Source organism: Hippopotamus amphibius, chromosome 3 (genome assembly GCF_030028045.1).
Source record: "Hippopotamus amphibius kiboko isolate mHipAmp2 chromosome 3, mHipAmp2.hap2, whole genome shotgun sequence".
Lineage (NCBI taxonomy): Eukaryota > Metazoa > Chordata > Mammalia > Artiodactyla > Hippopotamidae > Hippopotamus > Hippopotamus amphibius.
The window spans coordinates 126633861-126644558 of record NC_080188.1 but is presented as its reverse complement, the minus strand read 5'-3'; the positions used below and the strand labels follow the sequence as shown (position 1 = coordinate 126644558).

General features: G+C 56.2%; 1 protein-coding gene across 1 annotated transcript; it reads left to right on the top strand.

Annotated features, from left to right (window-relative positions):
* The first annotated feature begins 5031 nt into the window (after positions 1-5031).
* Positions 5032-8669, top strand: GAL3ST3 (galactose-3-O-sulfotransferase 3). Its single transcript, XM_057729694.1, has 2 exons — positions 5032-5153; positions 7508-8669. The coding sequence occupies exons 1-2, from the start codon at positions 5032-5034 to the stop codon at positions 8667-8669; spliced, it is 1284 nt and encodes a 427-aa protein (XP_057585677.1).
* Positions 8670-10698: the final 2029 nt, after the last annotated feature.

Here is a 10698-nt window from a genome sequence, read left to right as displayed (position 1 = left end):
GGTAGGTTACCTGAGGCCAGAGGCCCCAAGGCATGTGTATGTGCTAGGGAAGAGGTTGGAGGTCTCTGAGGCAGGATAAACTAAGGGCTGATGGGTGAGGATGCAAAGTAGCCAGGGTCAGAAAGGGACAGGCCAAGTCTGCGATCCAGGCAGGATATGACCCTCCTCCAGTTGTGCAGAGGGGAAGACTAAGGGGCAGAGAGAAACTGATGTCGCCAAGGGGCCAAACTGGGACAATGAGCACTTCTCTTGACTCTGAGAGTCCCCACTCCCTTCTCCTTAACAAGGACCCTCACACAATACCTGTGTGGGTCTAGCATGGAATCCAGTCCCTTCCAGTCCCAGCTTTGGGTGGCTGCCCCAGCTCCAGGATCCTTGCCATAAGAAACCAAGCAGGCAGGACAAAGCAGGGGTTCATGAGAACCACATAACTAAATGTTGGGCTCTTGGTGTCTGGTATGACTTTGGGATGTTCTGCTGCTCGGCTCCTAGGTGGTTGGAGCTAAGGACTGAGAAGGTGATAGAAAATTCAGGACTATTCTCACACACAGTTCACACAGAGCCTTCACGTGTATCACCTCTGCAGCTTCAGAACAGCTCCAAAAACAGCTCCTTAATGTAGCGCTGGAAGCAACCAGGCCCAGGGAGTTGCCTCTTGACTCTGGAACTTAAGTTCAACCCAGGTTGAACTTGGGGTCCCTGATTCTCAGCACAAAGTGACTAGGCAGGGGTCCCAGGCCCACTAAAGCTCTGGCCAAGAGTGAGTGAACCTGGACTCCTGGTGCAGAGTAGGAGTGGGTCAGCAGCAGAGGCTAGAAGGGAAGGGGTCCCCAGAGATGTGGGAACAGATGGGACCAGACTCCAGGCTAGAGGGTATTTCTCTGCTGGAGATGGAAAGAGGGGAAGGGGGAGAAGATGTGACTATTTGTACATGTACCTGTGTCTCTAATACCCCAGGACCTACCAGCCCAACGGTGACCAGTGGGGCCCAGGAATGCCCAGCAATGCCAGAGTGTCCAGATACCTTCCAGGCCTCAGTTTCCCCTTCTGTAGAGTGACGGAAAGCAGCTGGCCACCCTGGCGTCCAGACTCTGCAAGGCCACCCAGGAAAGATGCCCGCATCCGAAGACGCCACTCGGAGAGTGCTCGCGGGCAGCCCGCAACTCTGGGCTGCCCCTTCCCCTTCCCCGTCCCACTCGTCTTCCCCTCCTCCTCCCCTGCTCTCCAGCCCCGGCCCCCGCCCCCGCCCCGCCTCCGCCTCCGGTGTGCGATGGGGGGCGGGCGGCGGGCAGAGCCGAGAGCAGCGGAGCTGAGGCGACGCTGCCACCTGATCCCATCCAGGCGCGGAGAGGCGAGCGACCAGCAGTCTGCTCGCAGGGCCCCCAGCGCCCTCGGACCCTCAGCAGATTTTGCGGCAAGGGTTGGGAGGTAGCTAGGGAGGCAGCGGCGACCACCCTCAGCCCGGGTCGAAGCAGAGCCCGCTCAGCGTGAGTACTGCAGCGGCGGGCCTGGCGCTCCGGGGACGGGGGGTGGACCGGGCCAGGATGGGGGATGCTGGCTGGGCTGGAGGGTGTCGTGGGGGCCAGTGCCTGAAGAGCATGAGGAGGGGAGGGTTCTTTGCCCCCTGCAGAGTGGGAGAGGACAAGGTGAGAAAGCCAATCTGGCCTATCCCTTATGGGGACCAGATCCCAGTGACCAGATCCCTGGGGGAGGTTGGGATGCAATTGAGGGAATGGGGGCTGGGGGGGTGGGGAGTAGTGATGGAGAGGAGGATGAAGGGAAGTCCGAGGCAGGGATGACAGTGAGGATGGATGACAGGGAGAGGGGACTGGAGGGGGAAGGGGTAACCTGGCACAGGTTAGGGGGAAGAAAGGCAGGAAAAGAGGGAGGTGGAAAGATATTTTCTCTCCTGGGCCACTAATTTGCAACCCCTCATCCCTTGGCCCCTTCCTCCTTAGTGCACAGGGCAGTTGCCCTACACAATGGGCTGTGCCATCCTCAGGTAAGGATGCAGTCTCCAGGTCATCCGATGGTCAGGTCCGGGTGGTCCAGGCCAGGGCACCCTCCTCCTCCAAGTGCACCAATATCAGCCCTAGAGCTTACAGGGAGAGTGAAAAGGGCTCACGTGGGAGTAAGTGGGCATCCAGGCCGGTTTTCAAAGCTTTGGCTAGCTAAACCATTTCTTCTTTGGTTCCCTGGAGAAAGGAAAGCAATTTGCAAAACCGGGCAGCAGTCTGAGGTAGACTGTTCTCACTAAAATTAGCACTGATTTTCTGATGAGGCTGGGCACCCTGACTTGTCTGGGACGACTGAGGGCAAGTCTCTCTCCACGGAGAAGACATGGGGACATGGGGGAATGGTCTGAAACATGGGACAGGCAGGAGCCAGGGCCGTTGTTCTAAATTCTGGCCCCAGCAGACTGCCACCCACCCCACACCGACCCAGACAGAGGTTACAGAGGGAAACCCGGCCCCAGGCAGCCCCCATCCTGGGTGCCAGTGACCTGACCTTGTCTCCAGAACAGGCATCGCAGAGTGAACTTGCCAAGGGAAGGGAGGCCTCCTCCAATGTCCGAGCAGCACCCTCTCTCGGGACCTGGAATGTTTAGCCTGGCCGACTGCCCACCCAGAGGAGACAGGGTTACTGCTTTTACATACCTGAAGGTTTGTCATGGAGAAAAAAAATGGTTTGTATGGTCTAGCAGGGCAGCACTAGCAACCATGAGCGTGGAAGGTGGCAGGGAACAAGCAGAGGAGGGTGCAACCAGTGTTGGCTGACCCCAGCTGTCCCAGAAAAAACTTTTGAACGACCAAGGCTGCTCAGAAACAGATCAGGCTGTATCTGAAGGCGACAAGCATTCAATCATTGATGGGAAACATGCAGAAGCTGGTGCCCACCTTGGAGGGCTGGTGTCCAGGGAATTCTTGTGCTGATGATACCCTGTACCCAGCAGGCCTCAGACTGGGGTCTGGCTGGCTGGCTCCCCAGGGCTAAGCCATGTCAGGGGCCACCAAGCACCCCATCACCCTTCTCTGTATGGCCTCATTGAAGTGTCTCCCAAGTAAAGTCACACTGTGGCGCTCTCCAGGCTTGACCTCCTTGGCTGACCCACAGTCCTCTGAAAAATACGGTAGTTTCAGTGAGTGGAGCAAAGACGGGAACAGGCTGGCCCTCCACTTGGCCCCCTTGGGAAACTCCTGCCTGGTCAGCAAGTCCTTTAGGCAGGATAAGTGACAGGGGAAGAAGGCGTGCGTCCTGAGAGGGACTCGACTCTGATTCCCTCCTGCCAACAGCCTCACGTGGGCAGTGCCAGCCCTCCTCTGCCCCAGCCATCCTTGAAGACAGGGGGACCTTAGGCTTTCTCCGCTATGCCCTGGTTGCCCTCTGCAGCTTACCCTTCACACCTGTTGGCTCCAGGAGGATTAAGTCTGCGGACTGATGAAGGAAACCAGATGATGGGACCTGGAGAGAAGGGAAAGGCATAACCAGGACATCTTTCCACCCAAACAGGTTTAAATGTAATCCAGGATTAATTGGGGGGAGGGGGGGTGCTAAAGGAGAAGGATTGGAAGCCAAGCACTGGGGCCCGGAGGAAGGTCATGGTCAAAAGAGTTTTCACGTTACCTCAACCCTCGTGGGACCCAGGTGTCCTAGTTCCACACACATGCACATGCCCGTAAGGTTCTACGCTCCCCCTTCTTTTTGGAGATGTGAGGATGTATGTGAGGATGAAGCTGAACTGGAATCTGGAGACTGAGGCCCCTGAGACAGAGACCCCACCCTAACTGGGGGACAAGAATTGCTACTGAAACTGACTTTTCACTGGAGCTGCCAAGGGCTGGGCTACCCTTGAGCTAAGACATTCATGCGAGGACAGGTGACTGGCCAGAAATCAGGCCCTTCTCCTGCTGCTCAGCTGGGATGGAGGCCCACCTTCTCCTGGAGAGTCTCAGCAGGACAGCCTCTGTATTCCCCTTCCCCCTGCCAGCCGGTGACCCCCTCCCTTGGCCAGGCACCTCTCACTGCAATCGGCTGTTGGGCGGCCAGGGTTTCAGGTATCTGGGGATGGAATCCTGATAGGGTTCCAGGATTTCAAGTCCTTCCTTTCTTTCCCTTGTGGATTTATTGGTCTTGGGCCTTCGGGGCTCAGAGGCATGCAGAATTGCCAGAGTCCAGGGCAGGGATGGGGAAATCAGTTCTCTGCAGAAGTAGCACACATAGTGTCTGAGGGCAAGGACTTTGGAGCCAGAAGGAGCAGATCTGAATCCAGACTCTGCTAATACCAGCTGCGTGACCATGGACAAGTGACATCATCTCTTAGAGCCTGTTTCCTTGTCTGTAAAATGGGAATACCTATGTTAGGGCTGCGGTGAGGATTAGATGGGGTTAAGTGTGTAGTAGTATGATACATAGAGTAAGCCTCTCCCCCATGTCAGAGACTCAAGAAGGTGAAGACCTGGTCAGTGTTTCTGAGGCGCTCAGGGACTGGGGAGTCAAGACCAACCCTAGGCTGAAGCGATCAGGCACAGAATCCTGGAGGAGAGGAAACCCTGAATTGAGACTTCTGTGCTCTGAGCCAAGTGCCGGTGCTAAGGCACATCTACTGGGGAGACAGACACAAATGGCCACTAGACAAAGACAAATTAGTGGCAGGCAGAAAAGCAGAGACAGGGCTCAAGGGAGGGAGTGACTACAGCCTGAAGTGCTGGCCAGCCCCCAGAGCCTGTAATTCCACCCATGACTAAGTTATCTGGAGCAGTGTGGAGATAGGGTCGTGGTAACAGGAGGTAGGAATCTGATCTTCCCTGGCCTCTCTGTTCACCCCACCCTTTGGAGCTCTCCTTTGCAGCAGTCCTGTCGGGGCTCGGAGCCCATCTCCTTTGCCTGGTACAAACCTGTTTGCCTCCTTCTCCTGCCAGGCCTCACAGGAACACTGGCCCTGCTACCAGAGCCCCAGGAGCCCCCATGAGTGCTGGCGAAGGGAGTCCTGGATAGTGAGGCCCTGGCTGGTCCTGGGGTGGGTACCCCATCATGCCACCCATCCTCCAGCGCCTGCAGCAGGCCACCAAGATGAGCCGCAGGAAAATTCTGCTGCTGGTGCTAGGATGCAGCACCTTAAGCCTCCTCATCCACCAGGGGGCGCAGCTCAGCTGGTAAGGGGCGGGGCCCCGGTGAGGGGGCGGGGCCCGGGAGTTGGGTTCCTCCAGGAGTAAGCTACTCGGTTAGCGGGTGGGGGCTCTCCTTCTCATTCCTTAAACCTGCCAGAAGAGTCCATCTTCTGGTGGGCTTTGCTCCTTCCCTCTGTTCTGAAAGTGCTTTCCATACATTCTCTTTAGATCCACACAACCTCCCTGAGCAGGGACTGCACTGAAAGAGTTGAGTAATCTGGGAGTCTATTCCAGCTCGAGGCCTTCCCTGGGCATCACCTTCTGAGTGCCTCCCTGTTGAGAGGCAGAGATGTTGAATGATATCCTCCGAAGTGAGAAGGAACTTTAAGACCAAAAAATGAAGTAGGCAACTCTATAAACTGCACTTATGAGGTTTATTGTGGGTAACTTACACACAGGCAGGCAGGATCTCGTAGATGGTTAATCCAGAGGCATTTGCAGCAGCACCAGAAAGGGTACTGGGGGACTTAAAGGGGCCAAAGCTAAGAACAGAATCTGACTACTAGGGAGAAGCACATCCATATGGATGGGAAGCAGGGGGGGTTTCCTCTCCCTGGTGTGTGTGTGGGGGGAGGTCTCATGGCCACTAACCATCCGCATCAGGAAAAGGCACTCTGGCAGTTTTCACATGGGATGAAGGCAGGGGTAAAGGTTGACAGGGAACCTATCTGGCTTGGGTGCACTCCTTGTGAGTAGGCTCCAGCTCAGTTACACAGAAAGGGGAGCTGGTAGGACTGTGGGCCTAAGATGGACCTGACAAGATGGAGTCAGTGTGCTTCAGCCACACTCCCCAGAGAACTGCAAACAACTTCTCACTACGGTTGTGCTGGGCAGGTCTCCGCACTTCTCTGAGTCCATTTGCTCACCTATAAAATGGGAATGATATATGTGTGACCAAGTCAGTCGCCCTGATAGACCATGTGGAAACCATGTGATGACTAATAGGAACCCTGACCCTGCTCCTGGCTATGTGAACCCGATGAACCCCTGCACCCCCTCAGTTTCCCCATTCGCTATATGGTCTGCCCATGAGAACAGTGTGAATGCGTCCAGTCCCTCTTGCCAGATGATTTGCTAGTCTTCAGAAGCATCCGTGTAGACATTATCCTGAACCCAAAGCAGCCACAGATAGGAAACCTCAGTGGTGTTCTCAAAGCTGCTTAGAGTTGCCCTCATTACATGATGCTTAGGATGGTAGAAAAGAAACAGGAAAGTGATTTCAAGTCTGAGGGGAACTTACAGGTCACTGGTAATCCCAAACACCCTTGTTTCAGGAATGCTTCATGAAGAGAAATTATGTTTTTTATACTATTATATTTCTTGAGCCTAGAACAGTGTCTGGCACATAGTAGATACTAAAAAAAAAAAAAAAAAAAATTCTACTTGAATGAATGAATGAGGTTCCAGAAGACTTAATGGAATCATATAACAGGTTGCTTCAAAGCCCATGCCACTCACCTACAATGAGAGCAGCCAGTGGGAAGAGTAAAAATTAAAGTGAAGACAGTGAACAAGAGGACATGGTGACTTTATCTGACTTGCCAGACTTATGGAAATGATTTTTCTCCTCCTCCTCAGTCTGTACATCTGTAAAGTGGAATTCCTCGAGGATCTTTGTCCTTGTATTACCTTTTATGTGTAATCAAGTTACCTCAAAATTTAGTGGCTGAAAACATCAAACATTTATTATCTCACTCCTGGGGGTCGGGAATCCAGATGTGCCCTAGCTGGGGACCTCTGGTTCAAGCTCTTTCATGGAGTTGTAATCAAGCTGGCTGCTGGGGATGCAGTCTCATCTGAAGGCTCGACTGGAAGGGCTCAGCTTATAAGCTCATTCATGTAGTTGTTGGGGGAAACTTCAGCTCTTCAGGCAGGCTGATGGACTGGGAGCCTGCTTCCTTAGGGCCTGTTCCCGCCTGGTACCTCCTTAGTTCCCCCACCAGGGATTGAACCCTGGCCCTCGGCTGTGAGAATGCAGAATCCACCCTGACCACTGGACCACCGGACCACCAGGGAATTCCCCATAATCTTTTTATAATGTAACCTCACAGTGACATCCCACGATTTCTGCCCTAGTCTACTCCTTAGGGGCATCAATAAGTCCCACTCATATTCAAGAGGCGGGAGATACACAGGAGCCTGAATGCCAGGAGGCCAGCAAGGATCACTGGGGGTCATCTTAGAGGCTGCCTACCATACGCCTCTACTGTCCTGTGGGTAAAGCCCTGGATGGGCGGGTGCTGACCCATCCCCACCATCCTTGGGGAGAGGCAGGGTCAAGCCGCACCCTTCTCACACCCTCCTCCCTGCCCCCCTCCCCCCACCCCCGGATCCCCCAGGTACCCCAAGCTGTTTCCTCTGAGCTGCCCGCCTCCGCAGGACTCCCCACCGCGCCCCAAGCACATGACCGTGGCCTTTCTGAAGACGCACAAGACGGCGGGCACCACGGTGCAGAACATCCTGTTCCGCTTCGCCGAGCGCCACAACCTGACCGTGGCCCTGCCGCACCCGAGCTGCGAGCACCAGTTCTGCTACCCGCGCAACTTCTCGGCGCACTTCGTGCACCCGGCCACGCGGCCGCCGCACGTGCTGGCCAGCCACCTGCGCTTCGACCGCGCCGAGCTCCAGCGCCTCATGCCGCCCGGCACTGTCTACGTCACCATACTGCGCGAGCCGGCCGCCATGTTCGAGTCTCTCTTCAGCTACTACAACCAGTACTGCCCCGCCTTCCGGCGCGTGCCCAACGCGTCGCTCGAGGCCTTCCTGCGCGCGCCCGAGGCCTACTACCGCGCGGGCGAGCACTTCGCCATGTTCGCGCACAACACGCTGGCCTACGACCTGGGCGGCGACAACGAGCGCAGCCCGCGCGACGACGCCGCCTACCTGGCGGGCCTCATCCGCCAGGTGGAGGAGGTCTTCTCGCTCGTCATGATCGCGGAGTACTTCGACGAGTCGCTCGTGCTGCTGCGGCGCCTGCTGGCCTGGGACCTGGACGACGTGCTCTACGCCAGGCTCAACGCGCGCGCCGCCAGCTCGCGCCTGGCCGCCATCCCCGCCGCGCTGGCGCGGGCCGCGCGCGCCTGGAACGCGCTCGACGCCGGCCTCTACGACCACTTCAACGCCACCTTCTGGCGCCGCGTGGCGCGGGCCGGCCGCGCATGCGTGGAGCGCGAGGCGCGCGAGCTGCGCGAGGCCCGGGAGCGCCTGCTGCGGCGCTGCTTCGGCGACGAGCCGGTGTTGCGGCCCGCGGCGCAGATCCGCACCAAGCAGCTGCAGCCGTGGCAGCCCAGCCGCAAGGTGGACATCATGGGCTACGACCTGCCCAGCGGCCGCGCCGGCCCGGCCACCGAGGCGTGCCTCAAGCTGGCCATGCCCGAGGTGCAGTACTCGAGCTATCTGCTGCGCAAGCAGAAGCGCCGAGGCGGCGTGCGTCCCCGGCCCGAGCCGGTCCTGGACAATCCCCCTCCCCGGCCCATCCGGGCGCTGCCCCGGGGCCACTGAGCTCCGGGTGGGAGTCTGGATCCCGCCCCGCCCACCAGGATCTTGCCTAGGGCTGCCTCCAGGTCCCACCCCATCAGGGCCCTTTCTCCCGAGAGGGGCTGCAGCAGTACTTGGGGGCGCATCTCCTTGTCTGAGCCGGGCCCCCGAGGGTGGACTGAACCCCGCCTTCGGGGAGGGTGCTGATAGGCCCGATCGAGCCCCGGGCCACCCTCTGACCCGTCCTAACTGGTTGGTGGCTTTGCCACGAGGTCTGAGACCCGTGCAGAACAACCCACCCCACCTTTTTATGGGGATTGAGGACCCCACCTGTCTTTCCTAAGTGGAAGAGCCCATGCCACGGAGAGGGGCTGAGCCCTGGGAAAGGCTGCTCTACCTGTCAGCCTCTCCGGCTCTTGCTCTTCCTGCCAGGGGTCAAAGGACCCCCTCCACACTGTCTGTCTTCCAGGTTGCACCCACCCCACAGACCTAAGCTGCTCCCAGACCCCCAGAACCAAGAGTTCTTGGGTTGGGCTTTTTGTTTGGTTGGTTTTCCTTGTTTTTAATAAAATGTTTTAAAATGTACAGGTTGTGTGTCAGTTATTAAAAGCCAGATTCCCAGCGTTTGGGGATGAGCCAGATGCCCAAGGATAGGTGTGGCTGTTACCCTGAGGATGGCGGCCCAGTGAAACCAAGCAGGACCCTGTGGGTCTCCTGGGCACAGACGCCTTTGCATGTCCCCTGTTCCCTGTTTGTAGGGAACAGGCTCCAGCCTCCATGACCTTCCCTGAGTTCCAAAGGGCAGATTCAAACAGTTGCTAATCAGGGAAGGGAGGGGATGCAAGAACAAGAGAGGAGCAGCCAGGAATCAATAGTGCAGGCTTGGGGCAGGGTCCTGGTTCCCCCTCAAGGGATACACATAATATCTTTTGAGCTCTTTATAGGACTAAACCCCCCAATACATGGAAGATGTCAGCATTCTTCATTCCAGAGACCATCTGAGGCCAGATTAAAGGAACCAGAGAAGCTCATCAAGAGATTACCTGCCACCAGATTAAAGGAGTGCAGCCCCACCCCACACACACACACGCACACACACGCGCACACACACACATCTTATCAGCAACCCCGCCCTTGAATCATTGCTATAAAACTTCTTACCAAATCCTCGCAGTTGGGACACAGGTTTGAGGGTAGGAGCCTACTGTGTCCCCCTTTGCCTGGCAAAGCAATAAAGCTATTCTCTTCTACTTCACCCAAAACTCAAGACTGGATTAGGTACTGGTGCACAGAGGCTGAGTTTTTGGCATCACCAGACTCAGTCTCCTCCACTGCTCTTCCTGGAGGCTCACACCTCTCTGTCAGTGAACCCCTTGATTGACTGGGTTCATCAGGCTGGCCACCTCGGCCCCACTCACTTCTCTGAGAAAATCTAAATCATTCCTTTTCCTTCATTTCAGCACCATTTATCCAGCATCATTCCGCTAACCTGGGGACACAGGTGAACAAGGCAGATAGGACCTTTACCTTCATGGGACAACACTGACAACACCTCCTTGTGCAGAGCAGAGACGTGCTTAACTCAGGACTTTACCTCCCTTTTGAGTCACTGACTTCACCACCGGCCTTCCTTCCCCACAGGGAGACAACATTGATTCAGATGAGGACCATTCCTTGCCTCCAGTGTCCTCTAGCACAGGAATACACCCAGCACTTTCTAATGAAACCTCCCTTAAGACCATCAGAGAATCAGAGCTTTTTCTGTTACTTTCTCCAATGCTGCATTGACACATCTGGACAAGCGATAAAAACAATAGCTAACACGGTGTATTGTGTGCCAGCCTCGCATGTATTAACTAATGAGATCAGTACCCTTTTACGGGTGAAGGAACTGAAACGTGGAGAGGTTCAGTGTCCCAGGGTTTGTCAGGGTCACACAGCTAGAGCTGGAACCCAGACAGATAGTTCCTAAGTGCCCTCACACTGCCATTAGAATAAAGAGGCTCCCACTCCCCAGGCTAGGGTGATGCCCAGGACCTTCTGCAAAAGAATA